Source organism: Dipodomys ordii, unplaced genomic scaffold, assembly GCF_000151885.1.
Source record: "Dipodomys ordii isolate 6190 unplaced genomic scaffold, Dord_2.0 Scaffold86, whole genome shotgun sequence".
In the NCBI taxonomy this organism is placed as follows: domain Eukaryota; kingdom Metazoa; phylum Chordata; class Mammalia; order Rodentia; family Heteromyidae; genus Dipodomys; species Dipodomys ordii.
In genome coordinates this window covers 742956-769769 of record NW_012267302.1, presented here as the reverse complement: position 1 = coordinate 769769, position 26814 = coordinate 742956, and the positions used below count along the sequence as shown (strand labels likewise).

Below are 26814 nucleotides of genomic sequence, written 5' to 3'. Positions count from 1 at the left end.
GATGCCTTCACCTCATTGGGTAGGGGGAGGGCAGAGGCAGCAGATGGAGAAAGAGATATGGTTGGCCTCTTCATCCTGGGGAGAGAACTATGGAGCAGTCTGGGCTGAGGAGGAGACTGTCTTCTGATAGTAAGAGCTCTATTATGGGCTCCAAATCCACACACTCCACGGGGCCTGGCACTTCTCACCAGTCTGGAGGACTGTGAAATGGATGTGCTGTCATGGAATAGAGGATTTGAACAGCCTCAGACTCCAACCACTGGAAGATGGGTGTACTCCAGGTCACTGGGCCCCCATTTACGCTGTATGTATCTATGTCTGGTTTATTTCACTTAGTTCATTATCCTCTAAATTCACCTATATTGTCACAAATGACAAGCTTGCATTTTTTGGTCTTTGTGCTGGTACGAGAGCTTGAACTTAAAGTCTGTTAGCTTTTTTTGCTTAAGGCTGGTGCTCTACCACTTGAGCCATGCCTCGACTTCTGGCTTTTTGCTGGTTAATTGGACATAAGTGTCTCACAGACTTTCCTGTACAGGTGGCTTTGGACTGTGATCCTCAGATCTCAGCCTCTTTAGTATCTAGGATTGCAGGGGTCAGACAATGGCATTTGACTTAAGGCTGCATTCTTTTGAGAGATTTGAGTGATATTTCTGTGTTTATGTCTATGACACATGGCCATGTGTTGTTTAGCAACAAGAATATGTCTTATAACACAGGTTGTTAGGCTATTTTGTCACTGTTGGGACAAATGGAATGTTCTTACACAGAGAAGGACAGCTTCCATGTCACAGGCAGTAGTGTTCCCCTGGTAAGTTTTCTGTCATTACTCAGTGTGTGACTGTCACCATATTTTGCTTGTCACTGTGTCTGCCTACGATGACCAGTGCTGCAGTGAACCCAAGGCATTTACCTCTGTTTTCATAATGCTGTGAGAGACCCTGGTGAAAATATGGGAACACGAGAGTAAAAGATTCCCCAGGAGTCATTGCTTCTAAGGAGAAAGTCATGTTTGAGAGTACAATGAAGCATGTCTCTATCCACGAGGTCTCTAATGGTGTGCCTCAGGATCAAGGGAAAGGCTAGGGTGGGGTTCAGTGGTAGTGAAGATGACTAGCATGTTCTAGGTTTGCCACCACCATCAAAAAGAAAACAAGCTAGCAAAAAAGTCATCAGGTCCAGGACTCTTCCTACCTCTTCTCTCTCTCTCATACCACCTGACCCATCGGTCACTGCGCCCAGCAGCCTTCTGCCCTCCTGATGCTCTGCCTCACTCTTTTGCATTACAGTAATGGAGGCTTCCATCACTTTCTCTGTGGGATGCTACTACATCCCCGCTTTGGGCCTGCTATCCCCCACAAACCACTGGCTCCATTCTGGTCCTTAGTTTGAGCTCTTCTCAAGCATACACCCAGATATATCTCTGCTCTGGTGAGCTCTCAGGTTTAGCTACTCAATGCCTCTCCCCAAGGAAGCACTTCCCATGTTGCATGCACAGATGAGACTTCCCCTTCTGGGACCTCATCTCTCCACCATGCCCCGTGCTTTGTGCCCATCCACACTGAATCACTGCCTGTGATGAATATGTTGCCCCCACCCCCTTAGATCTTGGTGCACACATGGGCCTCACTGGCCCATGCTTGCCCATCATGCTTCTTACTAAGGTACATCATCAGTGCCCAGCTTCAACAGATCTGACCTTGGCAAAGTCCCCCTCCCCACATTGGTGGGCCAGTCAGTGCCAGCCCGTGGATATTTTCAAACACAAGTGAGGGAAAGTAGAGGAAATAGTTGAAGGGACCCCTCAGGAGTTGTCAGTCATGTCAACATCTGCCCAAGAGGGTTCTAAACATGCATTTCAGGCCAAGAACAGCCCAGTCTCCTCCCTCCACTGCTGACACCACTCACTGCATTAGTTATCTCTTCTCAGCATTCTGGTGCATTTAGGGCTCTACCTCTCCAACCAAACTGAAGGTTCCTGAGACAGAGATGGTGCCTAGTCCCCATCACCTCAGGACCTCAGTGTACTGTTACTGGTCCAGAGAAGCCCTTCACCTGCTGTGATGGACAGGAAGAGCTTGCTCTAGAACTTGGACTCTTCTGACTGCTCACTTGGCTTGCTTGATCCTCACAGCACCCCCACTGCGCTAGATGACAGTAGCAGTCATCTCCATCTTACAGATGAGCTAATAGCTGGCCAGTGGTGGAAGTTGAGACCAGGAGCCTCAGGATAGAACAGGGACAGAACCTACACATATGCCATTGAAAACCCTTGAAGTGGCCACAAAAAGTAAAGCTGTAAAGAAAACTGGAAACAATATCACCATTGCTGTATGTCATCAGTATAAAATGTCTTTTTTTTTTTGGTGGTTTACAGATTTGAACTAAGAGCCTTTCTTATGCCAAGCACCTGCCCTGCCACTGAGCTTTACCCCAGTCCTCAAAGAAACATTACTAATGATACAGCTTACAATTCTCATTGTATTGTATGCCTTCAAAATTCTAGAGGTGATATTAACAGCACCTGTCATTCAGGGTAAGCACATGTCAAGTCATCAGGAGCCATGGGGGTGGCAGCCATACGGGCCAGAACAACTGAAGGTCACCACCATGGATAGAGGCCCGGAGCTTGTACTCAACACTCAGACAGTTGGGAAGGAAATGAACCAAGAGTGCCAAGGACCCCTGGTTCCTCATTTTTCCTTAACAACCACTAATCTTTTGTTTGATGTCCTTTTTGAGTCTCAGCAAGCAACATCTGGCCCACATGGTGATTCTGAATCCCATTCTAAAGATGAGGCTCATGGTGGTTAAAGACATCAAACATCTTGCTTAGACACATTGCTAGCAGTGGCAAACAGGGACCTCAAATTCACAACTTTGGACTCCAGCTCCAATGCTCCATATGGGGTACACAGCTGCCCATTGAAAACAGGACTTTCTGTCTGCTCACACTGCAGCTGGACCAGTGATGGGAGAGGAGCTGCTGGGTCTTGGAAGCAGCAATGCCCCTTGGTGTGAGGCAGGACCGGCCCAGTCTGAGCAAGTGGATGGGGGCCATGCCAAGTCCTCTATGGAAAAGAACCTTGTCATTCTCCAGTCTCAGCTTGGCCACGAGGGGCTGAGAACAAATTGATGGCAATGGAGCCATAACTTACTGCTGAAGGCCTCTTTGTTCTTGGCAAAACAGAGAAGCCATTAGTAATGGGAAAGCACTGGTGCACAGATATAAATCCCCACGCTGCCGAGCTGATAAACATCCTGGAGGGGACTGGGCTTCGGGGAGCTGGGCAGGTTAATCTCAGGCCATGGATCACTGGTGGGCTCAGGCAGTGTTCACCTGTATGGGGCAGGCGGGCCTTACCCACATGTAGGTGGAGCAACTACCAACCCAGGCTGCTGAGTTGCCAGAGACTCAGGTCACCACACCAGTGACCCTCGAGACCCTCACTTGTCCTCAGCCCCAACCACCCAAGTCCCCAGTCTTTTCTTTCAATAGAAAAATGGGTCCTAAGCCCTGGGACTGGGATAGCCTCCCAATGAACACTGAGGTGTTGCTTGTAGCAGTTAGCTGTGAAGATGCCCTTGTGCCTGCTTCAAGCGACCAGTTCAGACAGAAACAGGGTCATCCCAGCTGGGCAGGGAATAAACAGAATGGCCTATCCCAAGCTGCTCACTGTCTAAAAAACATTACAATCAAGGGTGCAGTCCAAGGATGTGATCGGTATACCAGACATTAGCCACAGGTGCTGTGCCCCAACCCCCACCCCACTTCCTGTATCCACAGCAGACCTACCAATTGAATTCTACACTCATTCATCCCATTGAACCTTCCTGGCTTCATGATCCTCTTCAGCTAGCCATGACCAATCTATCAAGTTGGAGTTTGAGAGGGAAACCCATTTGTCATCTTTCTTAAAAGCCCTCAAGGCACATCTGTACTGGCAGTGGGACTCCTATAGAGCAATAAAAAGTGTTCCAACCTTCTAGAAATTTCTGCCTCCTGCCCTAGCTTTTGTACATTTCTTCTCCATGGTTTCACATGCTGGGTCTCTTTTCTTTTCTTTCTTTTTTTCTTTTGTTAGCACTTGGGAACCAAGTCCCCAACTCTAAGCTCCAGAGCAAAGCCCAGACACCAAAGGCTTGCCAGTCCAGCCCTCCAGCCCCCTGTACCAAGGCTGGGATGGAACAAAGGAGACTGGTTGAAGACCAGAGAGAGTTGAAGCGTCTAGGCTTGGCAGCCTGGCACCCAGCATAAACCTGTAATGGCTAGTGTCCTAGAAGACAGGATTCTGGCATCACCAAGGAAGTTTCAGTTCCCTCCCCCGATATAAGCCATCTCTGAGATAGTGATGGCAGACGAAGCCCCTTCTGCACCTAGGCCAGGGTCCACTGCATGCTAGCCCTGATCCCAGCCCCCACGGCCATTGCCTATAGTGCTCTCAGAAGCTCCTAGGTTCCCAGCACAAATTCCTGTCCCTGGGAGACACTCGGCTTCCTGATTTGCAGAAGCTATAAAAGGACTCAGCACCAGGACCCCCCCCCCCTAACATCTAGAGAAGCCCTCAGTCCTCCAAGGGACCCTCTCTTCCAAAAGAATGGCATCTTTCCAGGGATTCTTTTTTTTTTTTTTTTTGGTCCGGTCGTGGGGCCTGAACTCTGGGCCTGGGCACTGTCCCTCAGCTCTTCAGCTCAAGGCTAGTGCTCTACCACTTGAGCCACAGAGCCACTTCCAGCTTTTGTCTTTTTGCTTATGTGGTGCTGATGAATCGAACCCAGGGCCTCAGGCATGCAAGGCAAGCGCTCTACCACTGAGCCACCTTCCCAGCCCCTCCAGGGATTCTTGGTTAAGCTGGAGCTGGAAAGTTTTCCATCCCAGAGTACACTCATTTGCTCCAGAGCTACACTTAGGGTTTACTGTACCCTATCATGCGGTGGGACACAGGATGAGGAAAAAGTGGGGTGGGTAAAGATGCCTAAGCCTGTGCTGCTACCTACCACCTGGCCCCGGTTGTATCTGAACTGGGTCTTGGGGTACTGTAGTCTCAGAAGAAACTGACAGTCATGTAAACAGCCACAGATCACAGGGGGCCTGTGACACCAAGTGTCCTCTGATCCCCTTGGTGTTAATAGCGTGTCCCTCCCATAGCTACCCTCTAGCCTTCCCCAGAATGATTAGCCAGCAGTAACAAGAGGTAGCACTTATCAAGTAGGTTTTACACATAAACTAAATTCTTTACATACATTATGTCATCTGACTCTTAAATCACTGAGGTAAGAACTCACTGTTCTCATTTTAGGGCAAACTGAGGCACAGAGACCTAGCCAGGACAATCTGGCTCTGGGCAGTCGCTCCCCTACCTTTCTTGATTTCCACACCTTGTTGTCTTTTGAGCTCTTAGAAAATGCTCTAACCATGTCTTTCCTATTCCAGGGTGGGTGATGCCAGTGGTGGGGCACTGGGTAGACACTGGGTGGTACCTGACCTCCTTGCCAAGCATCTAGTATTCCTGATGTATCAAGCAGAGGCCTTATGCAGGGTGTGGATGGGGCAGGGGGCATAGCTGTAGTGTGTATATGAATGCCTCTTCCTGGCAGCCACACTGAGCTGCCATTTGTCAATTTTTTTTTGGTTGGTTGAAGGGCTTGAACTCATGGCCTGGATGCTATCCCTGAGGTCTTTTGCTCAAGGCTAGCACTCTACCACTTTGAGTTACAGCTCCACTTACTGTTTTCTGGTAGTTGGAGATAAGAGTCTCATAGACTTTCCTGCCCAGGCTAGCTTCCAACCACGATCCTCAGGTCTCAGCCTCCTAAGTAGCTAGGATTATAGGCATGAGCCACCACTTCCCAGTCCCTTTTTGCCAATATTTGGGTGACATAGGATGGGTATCCCCTAACCAAGAGCTATCTCTGCAGCCAGTCACCATTTTGTTCCTCCAGGGACTTGAGTAAGGAGGAACTGAGGGCTGCCCCCTGCAGCACTCCAGATGAGACATTAGTTCCTGATGCTGGGAAATATGGGAAGAGTCTGAAACCAGCTCAAGTGACAGATCTTTTTGTTCTAAAATGGTGGCAAAATTACCAGCTTTTCATCAAGTAGAAACCCCAGAGCATGGAAGGAGGTTGCAGGGGGGGGTCACCCATGTCAGATCAGTGCCCCAACTGTCAAATGCTCAGACCTTAGACATCTCTGCCCCCTCACTGTGCCTGGAGCAATCACACACTGTGGTGGCTTCTGCTGGCTTTCCAAGCACCCATCTTCTTAGCCACTTCTTTGCCACTTAGTCTCCTTCCAGGCATGTTGGTGTACAACATGCCACTAAGACAGATCCCATACGCGGTTCCTTGTGTACACAGACTCATTATAGGCTCTCAGAGCCCGAGATCCCAACAGTGGTTCTGGGGTGGGCAGGCTGGGGAGAGCAAAGCCTTTTCCTTACCTGAAATGATGGTGTAGCCAATCCCCCTGGGCCGGCCTTTATCCTGATCAACAGCAGTGATCACTCGTACCGTTGTGCCCTGAGTGGAGAAATCAGGGACTGAGGTCAGTTGTCTGGCCCCAGGTTGCTGTCTTTCTTCATAGCTGTCCTGCCCCTCCCCTGTAGGTTCCCTTCCCATCCTGAAGCAGGGACTCCCCAAGACCCTCGGACAGACACCCCAGCGTTGTGTGTGTGTGTGTGTGTGTGTGTGTGTGTGTGTGTGTGTCTCAACCTTGCTAATGCCATTGCCACCCATGCCCTTCCCCCATAGGCTTCTTTCCCATGAGCTGTCTACAGGAAAGCCAGCACAAAAGCAAGAGGTTTGGCCTCTATCAGAGCCACCCAACAGATTGTTGTGTGGCTTCAGGAAGAATGCTGAACCTCTCTGGCCTCAATTTGACCCACCTTTATTATGATTAAGAGCGGACCTAGTTTTCAGCAGGATACAAATAGATGAAAACATGATGGGCTAATTATTCTATGGGTAAGTCCTGAAAGCAAGCATCTCTAGGGATAATCCCAGAGGCACTGAGGTCCTACACACCTCATTCCACACAGCTACTGGTGCTGTGCCTGCCAATGTCTGCATTCTCCTTTTCCTGAACTCCTGACAGAGAAGAAAGGGTGGAGGGTAGGAGCTGGGCTGACCAGGATGAGGAGCTGGGGGGCTGCACTCCCAGGGATTGAGGAGTCAAGGACTCTGGCACACACAGCTGCTGTGCACATTCAGAGTGCTCAGATGGGAAAATGTACAACAAAGTGCAGATGTCTACTGGCAAAGGAGGAACTGGCAAAGGAGTATAGAGATGGGGGCATGTAGGGTGGGTTGTATGGAATGAGTAGGAGTTTGCTGGGGAGAGAGAAGGAAAAAGAAGTTCCTCCACAGAGAAGGCATTGCACAGGCAGGGCTTGACCGCATAAGCTGGGCTAGGAAGAAGAAGAAGAACTCATTCAAGTATCAATTGCTGGAGTGGCTAATTGATTGAATAAATGAGTATACACATGAAGAGAGTGGATATTGTCATCAGCTCTATTCCCTGAGTCACCCTTTGCCCAGGTTCACCTCCACCTTGCTGCTGTCAGCTGCCCCTGTCTACCCTGTGGCCAGGCAGCAGTTTCTCTGGGGTGATAGACAGCAGACAGGCCCTGCCTTTATACCTTGGGGAATGGGAATAGCTATCTTGCCACTTGCATATTTAATGAATAGCTCCTGTGGCCTTGAGAACCTCTCATCCGGGCACCATTTGTCAGCCTCCCTGCCTCCTCTCATCCAAGCACTTCCTCCTCCCCCCCTCCCCTCCCACCCCATTTAATCACTCTCCCTGCAGAGGAGTCTGCTCCTTGACATTCAGGTCATGGCCCTCCTCCCGCTCCTCCTGGGGAATCAGCTGGGATCCTACAGGATCTGCCCTCTTGCCCCTCTCCCTGGTACTGCTGCCCTTCCATATCGTCTGGCCAGGAGTGCAGAGCTAGAATTGCCCCACGCTGAGGAAAAGTGGAAATGTCTGCTGGACACAGCACAGAGGGGAGGCCTTGCAGCCAGCAGGTCTAGCCCCTTCTTTCCTCCCTTCCCTGGGGTAGGACTTCCACCTGCATCCCCGGGGGGAAAACAGCCCTCATAAAGCCATAGAAAGATACCATAAATCTAGTAGGTTCTAGAGTAGACCCAGAGGCACCAGCAGGGCAGAGAGATGGGACTGCCTTGGGCTTGCCTGCCCTCCTGTCCTGTGCTCCAACAGACTGTTCTCAGACTCACTCATCCCACTGTCACCACTGCCCCAGGACATGGTTCCATTTTGTAGAGGAGGTCACAAAGTCCACTAGTTAAGTGGGTTTCAAGGTCCTGCAGCAAGGCCTGAGGGTGAAGCCAGGCTTCGCACTGTGCACTTTGGCTCCAAGGTCTTCCTGCCCATCAGGCAGCAGGCCTCTGTTAGAGGACTTGCTAGAACATAGAGAATGACATTTATGAACAGCACTGCTCCATGCCAGGCACGATTCTAAGTCCTTCTTGGCATTCAAATCCTGTTGAACTGGGAGAGGACTGTGAGCCAGAGCTACAGTAGGCACGTGGTAGAGACCCTCTGCCTGCTCTCCAGGATTCTGTCACTTGGAGCCAGAACTTCCTTCACAGAGCCTGCCCCAGGGTCCTGGAAACAGAACATTAGGCTCCAAGGGTCTACTAATGTCCTTATTTGAAGAGACCTGTCCATCTTGGGCTTACTCTTCAGAGGGGGGCCTGAGTGAGTCTGTCCCCAGCAGGAGATCTTGAGGGCAAACAACTGTGGCCCAAGACTCTAGCCATCATGATGAGGGACACCCCTCTGGGGCCCCTGCCAGGGTACCATATGTGTCCTGCATGGGGATCCCAGGGCTGACCCTGGAGCACTGAGGTAGGAACAAGTCTGCCAAGTTAACAAGGTCCAGAGCCCAGTGAAACTCCTGTACAGTCACTAAACAAGGGGTCACTGCATGCCTGTGTCCACTCCAGGGCAGGCCAGGCAGGGTGGGGCCTTGGACAGTGAGCCTTAGTGCACAGAGTGAGGCAGTAAGTCCAGGCCTTTGAGAACTTGATGGGCCCTCACCTTCAGAGGCCTAGGGCATCTCTCCTACAGACAGTCACTGGCCACAGTCTGAGTGGCCAGAGTCTTCCTGCCAGGAGGGCAGGCAGCCCACATCCCAGCAGGGGTGGCACCCGAGATTCCGCTGTGCCAGACTCCTGACAAGGTTTGGGGTTTCATCTCTTTTTGGGTAAATAAATCCACTTTTAATAAAACCCTGAGCTTTTAATACAAGTGCAGACACAAAGACTGGAAATGTTATGAGAAGGAATTAGCAGGGAGGCATGGGGGCTCCCGGGAGCCCACGGCTCTTGTTTCCCAGTCTCAGTGATTATATTTTCAATATATTGCAACTTATTTCCAAAGATGAAGGAATGAGAGAGTGCAGCCTTGCCTGACCCAGAGCCAGGCCTCTATGGGGGAAGGGTACACCTAGTAGCTCCTCAGGGAGAGAAGCTAGTGGGGCTTGGCCAGTGGGGAGGCAGCACAGTGGGGAGACAGGTCCAATTTGAGAAGGGCCTTCTTCCCTCAGAGGAACCCATGGGGTGGGGGGAAGAAGAGGCCTCCAAGAATATAAGGCTTTCCCCAGACAGGCATCCGGTATGCAGGTGAAAGGTTCTAACTCCTTGTAAGGAGAGAAGGAACCCAGGAAAATGGTGAAGGGTTTGAGTCTGGTGCCAGAGTGCCTGCATTTGAATACTCTTTTAAGTTTTAACCTCTGGCTGCCTTGTTTTCTTATCTGTAAAATAGGCATAATAGTGATCCCTCCCCAAACTTGGAGAGAGCAAAGGAAGGGGTGACAAAGAATGTACTCATTACCTGACTTATGTAACCCCTTTGTAGATCATCTTTATAATAACAATAAAAAATTAAAAAAAATAATAGTCCGTTCATCTCTTCATACCTCCTTCCGGCTCTCCTTCCCTCTGTCCATGGTGCTGGGGATAGAACCCAGGGCCATGGATGTGGTAGGCAAATGCTGTACTGCTGAGCAGTACTGGAGCCCCTTCATTTTCATTTTTTGAGATCGAGTCTCACTAATTTTGCTTGAGCTTGCTTTGAGCTGAGCGCCATTCACCTGCCTCCATCTTTTAAGTACCTGGGATGACAGATGTATACAGCCATGCCAAGCAGAGTTGGGGTTTTTCTTTCTAGAAGGTCCCAAAGTGTGGTCAAACCTATAAGCCTATATATTTGGGAGGTAGAGATTAGAGAATAGTGGTTTGAGGCCAACCTAGTCATTAAAGTTCAAGAGACTGTATCTCAACTTATGGCTGGCTGTCCCAGTACACACCTATCAACCCCAATAACAAAAGGGAACACAAGTAGGGATTGAAGTCCAGGCTGGTCCAGGCATAAAGCTAGACCCTTCCCTGGAAAAGCAGCTGGAGGCATGGCTCAAGTAGTAGAGTGCCTACCTAGTGAGTACAAAGCCCTGAGGTCAAACTCTAGCACTACAAAGACCATATTTAGGGCTGGAAAGGTGGCTCAGTGGTAGAGCGCTTGCCTTGCATGCCTGAGGTCCTGGGTTCGATTCCTCAGCACCACATAAGCAAAAAGGAAAAAGCCAGAGTTGCACTGTGGCTCAAGTGGTAGAGTGCTAGCCTTGAGCTGAAGAGCTGAGGGACAGCGCCCAGGCCCAGAGTTCAAGCCCCACGACTGACAAAAAAAAAAAGACCATATTTATCCTTTCTGTAGTGTGCGTCCTTCCAAGGAAGCCCTCAGCAACAGAATGGCTGTAACAGGGGCTAGGCTGGGCTGTGCCCATCCTCGGGGACCACGCCCAGGCTCCTTCCTCGCCAGCTCATCTGGGATACCCTGACGCCCCCGACCCCGCACCCCACATTTTCATGGAAGGATTAAGAACTTTGAACGGTGATGTGTAGTTTTCTTGGGAAGTGGGAGGCACCTGGGTGGAGGGGGCTGGCCAGCAGGGGTGACAGGGACTTCCGACAAGAGCTGCCACAGCCGATTCTGAGGCAGAAAATCCTATTTCTCAGTCCTTAATTCCAGTCAATTCCAGTCAAAGGGCTGATAGGCATCGGCTGGCAGTAATTTGTGCAGTTTATCCGCTCTTTCCCCTTCTATCGGCCCTTCACTGACGGGCAGGCCGACATGCTGTTGCTCGAGTGAGGAAATTAAAATTTGATGCAATAATCCCAAATAAGAAGGATTTTATTAGGTAATATATACACTTTAGATGAGTCAGGCTAGCCTGATAACACTGATAGTGGAGACATACATGCTGGGAGCGACAGATAAAGAGGGAGAGCAGGGAGAGAGGGGAAGGGGCTGGATGGAGGACCCCTTGGAGCAGCAAAGCTAGGCCTGGAATGGAGGGTGCCTGGATCCTCCAGCCTGGGGTAGCTGAACAGACAGTGGTATGTCTCAGCTCAGTTCCTGGCCAAGGCATGACTGCATCAGAGATGCAAACAAAGTCAAAGAGAATTGAAACAGATGCTAGGATACAGGGTAAGGAGCAGGTCTAAGGTGGGTGAGCATCTGGTATGTTCCATGGAATCAGAAGGAAGAGGGTATGGCTTCATACCAAGGCCCTTGCACACACAGGGAGCCTAATGAATGAATGATGAATGAGGATGAGAAGGAAGCAAGGAATGGATGATGGATACTCCAAGACATCTACAGATCTGAAATGATCTGAAAAAAACTAATGATAGTTTAAGGTAATATTGACCTGCTATGATGGAAGGGGGATAGAAAAAGACATGCTGCAGGGTCTCAGAGAAAGCTCACACCAAGGACACAGTCCAGCACTGTCTCACACTGACTGGAAGCTGCTGCTGGGAGGCCCAGTCCAAAACAAATATACTTATAATGAGGCAAAGACCCTGTTAGGAGCCACTGTGGTTTGATGTCTGCCAGAGACTAGCACTGGACTGATGATTTGCATGCTTATTCCTAACCTGGAAGACCCTGAGATGAGGGAGGCCCTGCCTTAGACATCATTAGCCCCATTTCCCCAGTGAGGAAGTGGTCAGGAGTTCCAGAGACAAGGGTTCAAGGTGATCCAGTGCCTACATGAACAGTACAGGTGAGTGTAATTAAGTGGTAAATTATGCAGCACAGAGGTCAGTTGTACAGGAGTGGAGGGAGCAGGACATTTATCTCTGGCACCCAAGGGGAAAAAATCAGGAAAGTTATGGTAAGAAAGGTGGTAAGTGATCTGGGAACTCAGTGATGGACAGGTGGACTCTGGGTTGATACCACAGCAAGTGCCTGGGTGGTACTGGTGGCAGGATGGTAAAAATGCTGGTCTGACCAGGCCATATGCTTGATTCAACATTGAGCCATTCCCTAGGTTCTTCTTGAGTAGCCCACCATGGCATTCCTGTCCCTCTGCTGGGCCACATGTCCAGGTAAGCAGCATAGGAGAGGCTGGGTGAGTTGCCCAAGAGCCCTAAAAGCCCAGAGGGATAAGTTCAGGAGCCAGGGACAGAAGGCAGGCCCCTTTTTACCTGAAAATAACAGCCAGGTCTGACCCAAAGTTGAGATGTGAGTTTGGCTAAGCTGGGGTTGGAGGCAGAAAGGAAGCAGTATGGGCTGGTGCTGGACCAGCCCATACTGAGGAAGGGTAGCTCTACTGAAAAGCTGTGATTTCCACTTTCTCCAGAATGCTAAGAAAGAGGCCAGGAGTGGTGAGGGAAGCCTTAAGTCTCTCTCTAATCCCCCCTTCTCTATTCTCTCTCTCGCTCTCTCTTTTGTCCATCATGGGCCTTGAACTCTGGGCTTGAGCACTGTCCCTCAGCTCTTCAGCTCAAGGCTAGTGCTCTACCACTTGAGCTACAGCACCACTTCCGGTGTTCTGGTGGTTTACTGGAGATAAGAGTTTCAGGGAGTTTCCTGCCCAGGCTGGCTTTGAACCTCGATCCTCGGATCTCAACCTCCTGAGTAGCTAGGATTACAGGCGTGAGCCACCGGCACCCGGCTTCCCTCCTCTATTCTTAAAGCAGCTTCACATACCTGGGGCAGAGGATAGAAGCATCTTGCTTGTGAGACACTCCATTCTATAGCTGGCCCCAGAAGGAAGTGGCCAAATGCAGGCTCCACCCCAGGAGTCAAGGATGCCCAAGTCAGAGCCACCATGGTGTTCAATGAGGGGCGGCTTCCCCGTCCCTGCTGGCCTCGGCTCATAGTCTGCACCCAGCAGAGGAAAGCACACCTCTCGATTAGCTCAATGCCGCGAGCTGTGCAGATGGCAGCTAGGACCCTGAATATCTCTAGCCTCAGGTAGGCACCCCACTTTGTTTTCAGACTGAGTCTTTGCTCTGAACATACCTGAGTCCCTTCAAAAGAAGATGCACACTTTTCTTTCTACAAATGCTGTTTCCCTAGCTGTATGTTTGGGGGTTGTATCTGTCTGGAGGGGGTAGTACCCTGCTCTCATTCACCAGGTTACAACAGCCATTCCTCGAAAGCTACCAGACCGGGGATGCATGTCCTTGACAGTCAGCCCAAGAGTGGGTAATGTTGTTTTGTTTACTAAGACCTTCTCTTCTAGTCACAGCTGATTGAGGTGGACACATGGCTCCAGAGGAGCCAATTAACAGGCTGGCTGTTATCAGGCATCTGATAACTTGTGAAATGGCACAAAATCAAGAGTTCTCCCTTGCCAAACAGTGAACTTGGAAAACTCAAAGACTGAGAAGGTAGATGGCAAGATGGCTAACTACGTAATTGTGATTGGTGCCAATAAAGGCACAAGAGTATGGCTGACCCTGTGGATGCATGTCCGAGACTGCATCCAGATCTAACCTCCAGCACCAGTTGTAGTTGCTATGGGCACTACCATCAGTCCCTCTAACATGCCCTAGCCAGACTTGGTTTCTTGCCACTCAGAGTCCTCTGGAGATGATGAAGGGCAGGTGTGCAGCGCTGCATGGGGTTGCCCCTGCCATCATGGGAGTGGGGGCAGGGCATCCTTCCCCAGGGCCCAAGAGTCTCACCGGAGGAGAATGCTCATAGATATTGGTGCTGTATGGCAGGTTGATAAAGATGGGATCCATGTCCTGGATGTCTGTGATGATGATGGCCAAGTTAGCCAGCGTGGACAGAGGTCTGGTCTTGTCTTGATCCTTAGAAGACAGAGAGAGCACACAGCCTTAGGTTACACGATGCTGTGGATCCGCACATGCATACATACACCTCTCCCCCACATTCATGTGTACTGCTATGGGGAGAGCTTCTCATGAGTTAACTCCTAAGAACTAAGTGTGGCCTCTGAGCTGGGCAGTAAAATACAAACAAGGCCTTCAAGGCTTAGTTGGTATCCCAAAAGAAGGCCAGGGTAGAGGCAGATCTCTTGGCTCCAACCTGGCTGTCCTGCCCATGTGGTGGCTGGGATCCCTGGCTTGGGGTAGAGACAGTGCTGTCTTTAGCTCCATCACTCACATTCCCCCAGGGTCACTGTTCTGCTCACCCAGGGATGCAGGGAACTGACTGGGATGGGACTCTCCTTTGGCCCCAGAGGTAGTTCCTCTGCAACCCACATCCCTTGCTCTAAGCAATGCTGATTAAGGGACATTTCTAGTTAAACCCAACAGGGGAGCTCCAGGGCCTGTGACATCTGGGGGTCCCCAGGAAGGAGTCCCACAGGCAGAAGGACCCCTTGTGGCCAGTTAGGTAATAGTAAACCATCAGAGTTATCTTGGAAATTCAGTCCTGTAAAACCCACTGAGAAAGGAACCCTGCAGCCTGTGCACAGGACCCTACAAGCACAGTCCATGATGATAAATTAAGTAACTATGGGGTGACAACAACTAGCAACAACATAAAGTGATGGACTCAGTTCCTCCACCAGGCACCGTGTGAGGTGCAGCATGTTCTCATGTGGTTATTTTGTCCATCATTCAGATGAATTAACAGAGACTCCGAGATGGTCAGCAGCTTTCCAGAGTCACACAGCTGATAAGGGTACAGGCAAGACTCAAACTCAGATTGTTTTACATAAAAACCTGCCTTTAACAGTCTTGGTCTGGGTCCCTAACATTAGCTCAGTTTCCATCTTGCTGGGGATAGCTATCAGTAAGGTCTTGCCCTTCCTTTTGACAAGACAGAAGCTTTGACTGAATAACCTTGACCGTCCTTGGGCTTGCACATGGTCTGGTCTGGGATTAGAAGAGCAACACAACTGTCCCAGAATACACTTGCTTTGGTTTGTCTAGGGTGATATGTACAATGCAGGGCACCTCCCATGGCACAAGAAGCTTGGTGCTCACCCCTGCTTTCTGGAGAGAGCCCTGCAGAGCCCAGACCTGGGGCGGGGTGGTGGGGGAGAGTGGGGAAGCAACTTTATCCTCATTGTCCTCCAGGGTCCTCAGCATAGCAAAATGGGGGTGGGAGGGTGTGCCCAAGGGAAGAGAGAATCTGGAATTGGAAGAGCAAAGTAAAGGAGCTGTGGTAGCGGTAGGACAGCCTCCCAGGCTCCATGACCATACAGCCATGACCAAGGCAGGGGACCTCACTGCCCAACCAGGGACTTCAAGAACCACCAGGCACATGGGTCAGGGTGTGGAGACCCAGTAGGAAGCTCTGACCTTGAACAGAAGATGCCTGATTGATTCTGCTCTGCCATTATTGGCCTTTGTGGATAGCTGGCTTTTATCTAGCCTGCCACCGCATCCCACATGTGTGTAAGTGTGGGGACTTACCGTAGCATTGACCGTGAGCTGGTAGCCCTGTGTGGTCTCATAGTCTAGCTCCCGTATCACAGTGACAATGCCCCGGGCACTGTCGATGGCAAAGAATGGGGAGGGAGGCTGAAAGGAGTAAAGGACACTGCCGCCTGCACCCAGGTCAGGGTCTGTGGCATTCACGATGAAGATGGGTGTCCCCACCGGGGTGTTCTGGAATGAAAACAAACCAAATAAAAGGCTGAGCACTGGCCTTCATCAGCCATGACTCCCCCAAAAGCCCAGTAACCATGTCCACCAGCCAGCCAGAACTCCAAGTGCCATCATTTCCATTCTAAAAGGGTTCCCAGGAATTTAAAAATGCAATAGCGATTTTCCCTCTTGAGGGCCTCTTGGTGGCTGTAAGAGCACCAGTTCCAAAGGTGATCTGCTCATCCCAGAGTTCTGCATGAGGGGTCTCCCAAACCCATTTCTTAGTAGCTTTGCTTCCTGTATTGAGTGCCCCTAGGCTGCCCAAAGCACCTGCTTCAAGAGGAGTGGGAGATGGAGCTTCTAGCTTGGCCTGGTGTTGCTAATAAGTATTTGTGGGCTCCAATCAGAGGGCCTGCAGGCTGCTCAAATGCTCCATGACTTGCTGTGGTCTAAAGTGCCTGTAATGCCTTCCTCTTTCTCACTGAAGGTCTCTTGTTAAAGACCACTTCCTCATGGGGACAGGCCCTGCCATGTCAACTCTAGCTCTGCTATACACAATGCTTGAAGTACACCTCCTTTCCTGTGACTGCTAGGACATGCATGGGGGCCTGAGGCTTCAGGGAGGCCTCAGGCTCTAGGTTTGCCTTGCCTAGCACAGGACATGGCCTCCTGCAACTATTACGAACACAAGTGGGTCTTTCACATTCTAAGACTCTGCTCATCTGCTGTCTGTTCTCAGCTTGGTACCATCCACCTCAGCACCTAACACTGTGTCACTGGTTGAGTGAATTTACCCATAATTTAGTGAGCCCTGGATACATCTAAGGAAAAGCAATGTACACAAGGCTCCTCATAGAAGGAAAAAAACAAGTAGAAGCAATCATTGACTGCTGTGTGCCAAGCTCTGTGCTGTATGGGCTGCATCTGCCACCTCTGTGACAAGTGCCTTCTCAGTGACTGCTATTATCCTGCCTTGGAAAACAGAGGATAGGTAACTTGCCCAAAGTTACACAGCCAGGCCTTGAATTCAAGTGCAACACAAGACCTCAAGCTTCCTCAAAGTATTGGCATCATTCTTTCAGGCTGGGAAGGCCTCCAGAGAACACAGCCACAGAGGTGATATACATCCTTCCTGAGTCTGTCAATTCTCCCCCACTGGAAACTGGTTTGGGGTTGAATGAACAGACCAAAGCCTGTGCATTTCCCACACTCTGCCTACTGGAGACAGGAGACAGACAGAAGGAGTCCCCTCTGTGTCTCACCATCTGTGCCACCCCAGTGCCCTCTGCTCAGGACATAGGCCAACATGGACTGGCCCTGTCTCACTTATCATACTTCATTTCCTGGTAGTGTGCAGGCATTCATACTTCTCAAACCCATCAGGACCCCTAATACCTTTGGGTGCCTGAACAAGTTTTTCCTCCCCTTGCTCTTCCCTTCACCCGCCCCCAGCACCCCTCCCTCCCCCTCCACTCAGCTGCCTGGAAAACAGATGTTCTTTTCCTCCAAAAAGAGAGCCAAGCCTGCAAGAGGCAGAGCCAACAAGTGCTGAGGTGTTACACATGCACAGACCATCTGTTGGAATCCCAGCCCTGTTGTAGGTCTTTGGATGAATAACCTAATCTCTCTGATACTTAATCTCTACTCTATAGTTCTCTATACTGTCCCATAGGGTTGAAGTGAGGAGGATATAAGCACGTAAGTATAAACTTCCCAGCACATGAATGCTGAGAAGATGGGAGCTATCTAATATTTAGATATTAATATTTAGATATTTAATATCTAAATATGTGCTAGGTGGTTACAGCCATACCTCCAGGGGTTGGGCTGGGAGGTGTCAAAAAGCACCAGGGGGGTTAATGGGACCCTGTTGGGCATTCCCTGTTGGTTCCACGTCATTCCCTTAGACTTACTGTACTCTGTTCTGTCCTACCTAGCCCCATGTCTTCAGGGGCTGATGATCACAGACTCTCTTGATAGCAGTTTCTGCCAACAGAGGTCCTGATGGGAGTTCTGAAGGAGGGAAGAGAGAATCTGGAGTAGAACTTCCCTGTCCTATCATCTCTGTCCATAATCTGTCTTCTCCCGGGTTCTGGCTTCCAAAGGCTCCAAAATACCATTTTTTCCCTTTTCCTCTTCAGCCCTATACGTAGGAAGAACTTCCCTTTGAGCTAGCCTCTGTGAGCTTTAGCATCCCTTGTTTTCTTCCAACTGTGTCTACCTGCTGTGGATCTTAAGTGTCTCTTCAAGGACCATGTAACAGAAGTTTGATTCCCCAGTCTGTGGTGCTATTAGGAGGTGGTGGAGCCTTTAAAAGGTGGGGTCTAGTGGGAGGAAGTTATGTCATTGGGGGCATGCCCTTGAAGGGAATATTGGGAACTTGATCTCTAGTTGTTGTGGTGGTGGTCAGGGGCTTAGACACAGGGCCTAGGCACTGTCCCTGCGCTTTTTCACCCAAGGCTAGTGCTCTACCACTTTGAGCCATAGTTTTTCTGGTAGTTAATTGGAGATAAGAGTCTCATAGACTTTCCTGCCCAGGCTGGCTTTGAACTGTGATCCTCTGATCCCAGTCTCCCAAGTTGTTAGGATTACAGGTGTAAGCCACTGGTGCCTGGCCTGACCTCCTCTCCCCCCACTTTTTGCTTCTTGGCCACAATGTGACTAGCTTTCCTCTACCACATGCTACCGCTATGCTTTTCTCTACAGGCCCAAAGCAATGGGACTAAGCAACCATAGACAGAGACCTCTGAAACTAAGCCATAAACAAACCTTTCTTCCTTTTAAGTTGATTTCATGTTCAGGTATTTTGTTACAGTGACAGAAAGCTGACTAATACACTACCCTTCCATAAGCTGGCTCTTTATAGACATGCCTTTATTTGAACTGCCCGAGATGAACGCCTTCCAGCATGACCTTGATTGACACAGTCAACTGCAAATCCACAGCTCTGGAGACCAAACTCCCCTGAACAAAGGGTCAGAGAAGTCAGCTTCCACTTTGATGTTCAGCGTGGCTCTGGCCTCTAGAAGGTCCTGGTGGGTGTCACAGCTATAGTTCTCTCTAAAACACACACAGGTGCTAGAGCCAGCCCTCTGAATCCAGAACAAATGTTTTATAGGGATGTAAGGTTCTGGTCACAAGAAGGGATAGATACTCTGATTTCAGAGCAGTTATTCTCATAAGGCAGCTTGGACAGCATTTGAAAGCACACAGCCAGTTAGCGCAACACACCCCACATGGAGTTAATGCCCAGAGGAGAGGGATGATTCCACCAGAGGTCAGTTCTCCAGCTTCTGCCTCAGGGAAATGAGGATATTTTATCCATTCATACCTCATGGTCCAGGGTGAAGGCTCCCTGAAGACTTAGGAACAAGATCCAGCAAACAGAGTTAGGAAGGGAAAACAGAAGCCATGGGTCCTGCAGCTGACCTTCTTGGATTATGTTTCATGCCCATTTGATTTCGGCATAACTTAGGACAGGTTTTAAATGGGCCTGGCAAAGAGCCTCTCACACTTAGAAGGGATAGACTATTGGAGAGAAAAGAATGCTGTCTCTGCATTTCCAATCTTGGGCACTATACTCTATCAGGGAACTGAGAGGAACCACTGGTCAGCTGGGGTCTTTGCCCAGCTCAGCTGTTGCCCCCTGGGAATGTATAGGTGTGTACCCATGTCTAGAGCCTCAGCATAAGCAGATTTCCTAGGAACCAGGGGCTGCCTGGCTTCCAGGTGTCCTGCAAGCAGGCAACTCTGGTGGCTCAGAGTACAAACTCAGAGTCAAACCCCCTAACTTTGAATCTAAATCTTTGTATTGGGAGATCTTGGACATAGGCTGTGAAATCTCTTTGGCCTTAGTTTCCCCATCAGCAAACTGGAACTATTAGCAGTACCACTTCCCTGGGCTGCCATGAGAAGTAACTTTCTGAGATAAGGTATGGGAAAATGAAACACTTGTCACTTGGTCCGGGCATATAGCAATATGGAGCAACAGTCAATAAACAGTCATTGCAATTCTTATTATTCCAGTAATGAGGGATCACAGGGCTGCAGGTATTGCTCAATGGTAAAGCGTTAAGTGCTAGGTTTGATCCCCAGAAGCACAGGAAAAAGATCTGTCAACACAGGCAGGGTGACAAGAGCATCATTTTTAAGTGAATAAGTACAAATAGCCAGTGAATCTGTTCACCATGAACTTGGACATGTGGGCCCCTTAAAATCTAGAAAGAGAACATTTCCATCTGCTGCCTCCAGGCTGCTGCAGGAAGGTGAAATGGGAGATCTTCTAGAGGATGCGAGATCTTGAAAGAGGAGGGGAGGATGGGACCTACTAGAGGAACATCCCTACCCCAGACAGTTCTGCAACTCTGAGATGGTTCAAATGTAGGAGCTAGAAGGAACCTTGGAGCTCTTCCAGTCCAGTCTCCCCAATTTACAGATGGAAAAAGTGAGTCCAGCGAGCAGCCCTGCTCCAGGGATCCTGGGAGAGCTGGAGCTATAAATCAGATACTGATACTCATGTATAAACTTAGGTGGCAACTTCAGACCTAGGACCCATCTTATTGGTCCAAGGTAACCACCTGACTCATGCAGGCCAATCACACAAGGGCCTTGGAAATTCTATCAATTGGCTGTGGGAATCTGAACAGGAAGCTCTTTGCTTACTAGTTAGTTACTGGGGTGGCACCAGGACAGGCAGAGGAAGGCCATCTGCAATGACACATGTAGAAAGAGGGGAGGAAGAAAGCCTCTCACTCTGGAGGATCTTCACAAGAACCCTTTGGCCTTCCTTTCTGGTCATTGGCTATGGCACTGAACCCACCACAGGCTTCCATGGCTGTCTGCCCCTTGCCCCCCTTGCCCTGCTGTCTTCATTCTACACTCTGTCTAGGCTCCCCTACCTTTTTCTTGCTCCTTTAATACTCATGGCCAGCCTACAGCAAGCAGAGCCCCAGGCCACTGTCCCTGGTCACTGAGATTATCAGAATGCATGGGGGTTGGGAGGGATGCAAGTAAAGTGGGCAGGGGACAGTGGCCAGGGACTTGTCCTCATCAGACTGGATTGCTGTGTATTCAGGCACCCTTCTCTTCAAAGCCTGTGCTCCCATCAGCTTGTCCCTCTCAGCTGGTGTCCTACACCATAGTGGTCACAGGCAGGGCAGGCCCCTGCCTCTCTCAGTCCCCATTTAAGCTCCCAAATCACTTTGTGATGGACCTGCTGTAAATGGGCCACCTTGTGCAATTCAGAGACAAATAAATCTTTTTGCTACTCCTTGGGGTGACAAGGGAATAGACTCTGGGAAAGTTCTGCCTTGCGAGGGATCTTGTTCGTTAATAATAATGATGAATGGCTCAGTGTGCACATGTAGTGTGTTACATTCCACTCCTGGCTTCTCCAGAGGTGCGGGGTGCTCACTGGAACGGGGTGGGGGACCATGGGCAGCCAGGGAGATAGAGAAAGGCAGAGAGGGAGGGAGGCAGGCAGGCGAAAACAGATGGGGACAGCGGTAAAGGAAAGAGGAAGGGAGGAAAATGACAAGAGAGAAAGGAAGATCAGAGGGTGACTATGAAAACTGGGATGGGAACAGTGAAAGGGGCAGAACTGGGGGGGGCAAAGCAAAAAGGGAATGGGGAAGAAGATCCACAGAGGAAGAAAGGGAGGCAGTTGGGGCAGGAGAGCAAGGGGACAAAAAAATAATTGAAAGGGGAAGAAAAGAGGCCTCACCCAGGAAAAGTTGTAAACAGCAAAGCAGGAAGACAGGAGCAAGAGGCAAGGAAGCCAGGTACATCTTCGCATGCTCACGGGTGACCCTTCCCAATTAGATTAACTCTGTACCCTTGGCCCAGTCTGCAAATCCCCTCTTAGGTGCCATCTCTAAAGACGTTATTAATATTTATGGAATGCTTGCTAGGTGCCACTACAGTCTTTAATATCTTATTATAGAGCCTGTTATAAAATGCATTAGTAATAAATTCCCAACCAATGGAGTTCTGACAAGGTGCAGGTTCCTCAGTGGATCAGAGTTGGGAACAGACCCTTCTGGAAGGTGAATGGGGTGTTCGGAGGCTGTCTGTCTGAGGTGAGATGGGTACTTCCTTTTGCCAGGTGGAGGAAATGGAAACTCAGAGAACTGAAGCAACTTGTCCAAAGTCACCCAGCTGGTCAGTGGTGAATTCAAATTCAAGTTTAAGACACTTTTCAGTGGGCTGGGAAGGTGGCTCAGTGGTAAAGTGCTTGCCTTGCATGCATGTAGGCCCTGGGTTTCGATTCCTCAGCACCACATAAGCAGAAAAAGAAAAAAGCTGGAAGTGGCACTGTGGCTCAAGTGGTAGAGTGCTAGCCTTGAGCTGAAGAGCTGAGGGACAGTGCCCAGGCCCAGAGTTCAGGCCCCACGACTGGACCCCCCGCCCCCCCCAAAAAAAGACACTTTTCAAACCTCAGGGGTTCCAGAGCTAAGAATGAGTAGGCTCACAGCTTCTCCATGGCTGGTACTGTTTGGCCTCTTCACACTATGGAAGGGTGGGCTGGCTAGAATGGGGTGGGAAGGAAAAGGGTACCTCAAAACTGCCTGTTCACTAAGAGCTAGGAGATGGGTTCACAGTGGAAGTCAGGAGAGGAGCGCCTTCTGAGTAAGATTCCAGGGCAGAGAAAACAGCTGCTTTCTGGGTTCCGTTGATTGTCCGACAAGTGCCTCTTCACCAACTCTGGAGGCCTGTAGGTGCTCAGGCAGCATTCTGTGACCTTCTAGCTTATGTGGGTGGGGGCAGTGAAGAAGGAGGAACTGGGTCTACAGGAAATGTAGGCAATGTTCTGCCTCAAACAGGCCAGGAGGAATGTGAGACCTCTGTGGAGGGCAGGGGGCGGAGCCCACACAGATGACTATATCTGGTGAACAGGGAAGCAGGGGGCAAGTGCCCACAGGACCTCAATGGGGTGTCTGGGACCCCATTCTGATGGGGAGGAGGCACATGCGCACATGCATACTTGCGTTCCAGCCCGTCTTGGCAAGATAATCAAGAAGAGCTCATTTCATGACATCTCTTCCCTCAATGTCTGTGAGCCCTCAGGTGATGGATAGGTGCTGTTGCTAAAGGTGCTGGGCAGGCTCTGAGTCAGGGCAGGCTTTCAGGTAGGGGTGCCAGCTCAGTTCTCCCCATCACTGAGCCACCCACCCACCCTTGCAAACCCCCAGCAGTGCACTGTCCACCTCAAATTCTAGAAGACATTCCCCAAGGTGCTGAGTAATGGCGCACCTGGCTCTGATTCTTGCCAGTGCTGACCTGCAGGAGTAGCCTTGGCTCCCCTTGTTCCTCCCCCACCCCCAATCTCCATCTTCCTGTTGTTTCTGCTCTTTGCCTTAGTCCCTCTTTACTCCCAAGACTGTCACTTGTCCACAGAAAGGCATTTGATAGATGTTTTAAAAGAACCAGAGACTTTCCAGTAAACGTGGAAGACTGAACATATCCATTTCTTTCTGGTTGTGTCCCAACCCCTCACCAAAATGACAATAAGGAAATTAAAATGCATAAATCCAGAAGAGCAGAGAGAACAGGAGAGCAGACAACAGCGCACAAGAGGTGTCAATACTATGCTGGAAACAAATGGGCCTCAGTTTCCAATTGTAAGTGCTTTAGGAGAAGGGAAGGTGAAGGCTTAGCCTGACACGGAGTCTGGGTGAGCTCCGGACCTGCAGACACCAGGGCATGCCGCACATGAAGCAGGGCTAAGGAATGTGGGCTAAAGCTCTTTCAACAGTGAGATTAGCCACCCAACTCCCTGTCAGCAGAGCAGTTCTTTTCTGGACTCCAGGCCAGGGACTGTGACCAGGAAGCTTTCATGGACTTCATCTCCCTGCCTTTCCTACCACAACCAGGCCTCTTTTTTAGCCGTGACAGCCATGCAGACCCCAAGAAAACTGGCCCAAGAGAAAACTCAAATAGCAACCTGTTAGGGTTTCTTCAGAGGAAAAGCTTGGTCTTTACTTTATTATCCATAATGATGCCCAATGGTCAACAAGCACTCTCCATTCCACAGGCCTCAGCCACAACCAGTGAGTGAGTGAACAAATGGCCAAGTGTGAATCACTCCACAAGGAGATAGCCAAGGCCCACTAATACTCAGGAAGAACCACCAGTGTGAGAGACAGAGTGAATGAAAGAAAAAGCAGTGACAACAAGTATTTACAAGTGGTTTGTGTGTGTGTGTGTGTGAGAGAGAGGGGGGGGAGAGAGGGAGTGAGGGAGAGAGGGAGGGAAGGAGAGAGAGAGAGAGACAGAGAATAGGATACTGGGGCTTGAACTCAGGGTCTGGGTGTTCTCCCTTTCCACTCAAGGCTGGTGCTCTACCACTTTAATTAACTGGAGATAGGGATCTATTAACTGAAGATTTATTAACTAGAGATCTAAGGATCTCAGCCTCCTGAATAGCTAAGATTACAGGTGTGAGCCACCTAGCTGAGCATCCTTTCTTTGAGGAGATGGGTATAGAAAGACTTGCTTAATGGAGGTACCAGGAGACTGACAGGAAACACTGCATGTATGGTGCTTGAGATGTAATAAATCTTACAATCTATCACAATGTTCTGACCTCATGGGGCAGGTATAAGGAGCAGGGTGGAAAGTCCAGACCCGGGTCTATAAACTGTAAAGTGTTTTATAAATATCACTTCTATTAGGAGGTCTAGAGTCAGATGGGATGGTTTTGAAGGCTGGGCTTCCAGCTCTGTACTCTACAGACAAAAAAGGTCCCGGGAAGCTTCTGGGTGTGCCTCCATCCCAAAGGGTTTGTATGGTCCAGCCCCCACACTCATTCCCTTTAAGATGATTAATCAGGCTAAACAATATGAATATGCAAATCTCCTGCTGTGGGCCTTACATCTTTGGAAGCTGCCACTAAGAAGTGTATTCTGAATAAGGAAACAGCTCAAGCCCAGTGCTTTCTCTCCTCCCTGTTGCCTCCAATTTCTCCCCAACCATGTGGCCCTGTTGTCAGTGGTATGTGTCAGGGGATTGGTGAAGGAGCTGGGCAGGTAGAGAATAGAAGTTTGTGCCTATCCAATCCCTGTGCCTCCTGCTACTGACCTTAAAGTCCCTGTGACTTGATGAGTGGAACTAGTCACTCAAGCTTGGGGAGGCTTTAAGTGGGCTTTGAGGTTTCTGAGGCCTGGTAGGTAGGGAGATTGGGAGGGTTGGGAGGGAGGGGGCTGCCTGGCTGAAGGAGCAGCTGCAGGAACTTGGAGGAAAGTAGTTTTAGGCTTTGAGTTTCAGCTCCAGGGCCACTGTTGTGTTCTCTGAATGAGAATGTTCCATGTAAGGCCTCAACAGGGAGCATGAGTCTGGCCCATTTCACTCACACTGTAGATAGTCGGGAGGCAACTTGGCCTCTGTCACTCAGATGGTCACTACTGGCAGATTCTGAATGGCAGATATTCACTCCAGTGCTTACTCCCTGTACCCCCTACCCTGATCACCTCTAGGTGACCTTGGGCAAGTAGCATAGCCCCAGAAGCCTCAGCTTCCTCATCTGTAAAATGGGGGTAAATGAAACCCTATTCCTGGACCCTGGATGAAGAAGGCAAAGGTTTCATAGCCTATGCCTAGCCATGGCCTGCAATTAGCTCATAACTGCCAGGTTATGGCAGCTTCATTCATGAGAGGGGACCCAGGGAGACCCCCCTCACTTGCAAGAGCACACCTGGGAGGGGAAGAGAATCCAGCACTGTTTTCCTTGGGAACTGTCTCAGGATAAGGGCCATAAGTTCTAGAGGCTGGTGATGATGCAGCCTCTGTCCTTGATTCTCTAGTGGATGTGGAACAGGTGGGGCCTAGTGCCTTGCTCTGCTATGCCTGTCAGACCAAGACCCATTAAGTCCACCACTGGCTTCAAGGACAGCCAGAAATCCTGGCATACACAAGCCAGGAGACCTATCTTTTAGAGACTTATCTCCAGAGATGATAGAGAACCAGAATCCCAGATGAACTGTGTGGAGGCCATTCTGGAACAGCCATGCAGTCATGGCTGCCTCTCCATCCCTCACAGAACCTTGAGATGGTACCTCCTTGCTGGACCAGGGTAATACCCAACCAGAGCTGAAAGTTCCAAGTGCCTCCTCTTGCCAGCTCCAGGCCCACTATCCTGGCCAGGCACCACAGTTCCTGGGACCCACAGGCCTGGCCTTCCTGCAGGGAAGTGAGGGAACAGAGGTAGGAATTGCAAATGGCTTTCATTAAGCAGGGTGCTAACACCATGAATTACAAATGAAACCCAGATGAAGAGGACCCTGGCAGCCTCACCTCCGTTTGATATTAATTGGGCGACACTTTGTTTTAATGGTACATTAATTAATGCGGAATTTCAACGGAAGTCCGCGTGACACTCACATTAATACAAATGAATTCATTACCATCGGTGTTATTACAAGAAATGACAAATAAATCTGTAACAGTGGGACCCTTCAAATAATAATCACGAATCATTAGCTTTGCTTCTCGTTTGCTTTGCGCCTGGCAAATATGTGTATGTTTTGTGCCTTCAGATTGGTTTTAGCTGGGGGAGGCTATGGATGGGGGCTAGAACTGAAGCCTCTTCCAGACTTTTCTGCCTTTGCTTTTCCTCCTTTTATCTTCAGGACAAACCTTCTGCCAGTGCGCCCCCCCTCCCTGCATGTGAGGAACACCGTCATGAGGATGGCAGGTGGGAGTGATGGGGGGAGTCCTGGGCTGGACATGAGCTTCAGGGGTTAGAAGGGACCAACTTGTTTGGATAAGTTTCCCAGAGTCAGACTGGTCTTCATGCTTTATTTCAAGCTTCACAATGCCTTGGGGTTGAATTCCTGGGCCCAGTGCCCAGCACTGTACTAGGAAACTTACACTCTCCTTTCTGCTCCCCAGGTTGCTAAGGCTGTATCCCCATTGTAAAGAAACATTGAGAGAGGT

The 26814-nt window shown here is 49.9% G+C and overlaps 1 protein-coding gene across 6 annotated transcripts in view; it reads right to left on the bottom strand.

Moving 5' to 3' along the window:
* Window positions 1–26814, bottom strand: part of Cdh23 (cadherin-related 23) — a 323607-nt gene that overhangs the window by 202428 nt on the left and 94365 nt on the right. For 5 of the 6 annotated variants that reach the window (XR_001175416.1, XM_013025633.1, XM_013025635.1 and 2 more), the window contains exons 6-8: window positions 15709–15903; window positions 14005–14133; window positions 6444–6522 (exon numbers count right to left, since the gene is read on the bottom strand). Coding sequence is in view for 5 of the 6 variants with exons in the window: in XM_013025633.1 (XP_012881087.1) it covers window positions 6444–6522; window positions 14005–14133; window positions 15709–15903 (403 nt within the window). In the remaining variant the exon portion in view is untranslated. Of the gene's footprint in view, window positions 1–6443; window positions 6557–14004; window positions 14134–15708; window positions 15904–26814 lie in introns of all 6 variants that reach the window. The other variant, XM_013025636.1, reaches the window with a different exon arrangement.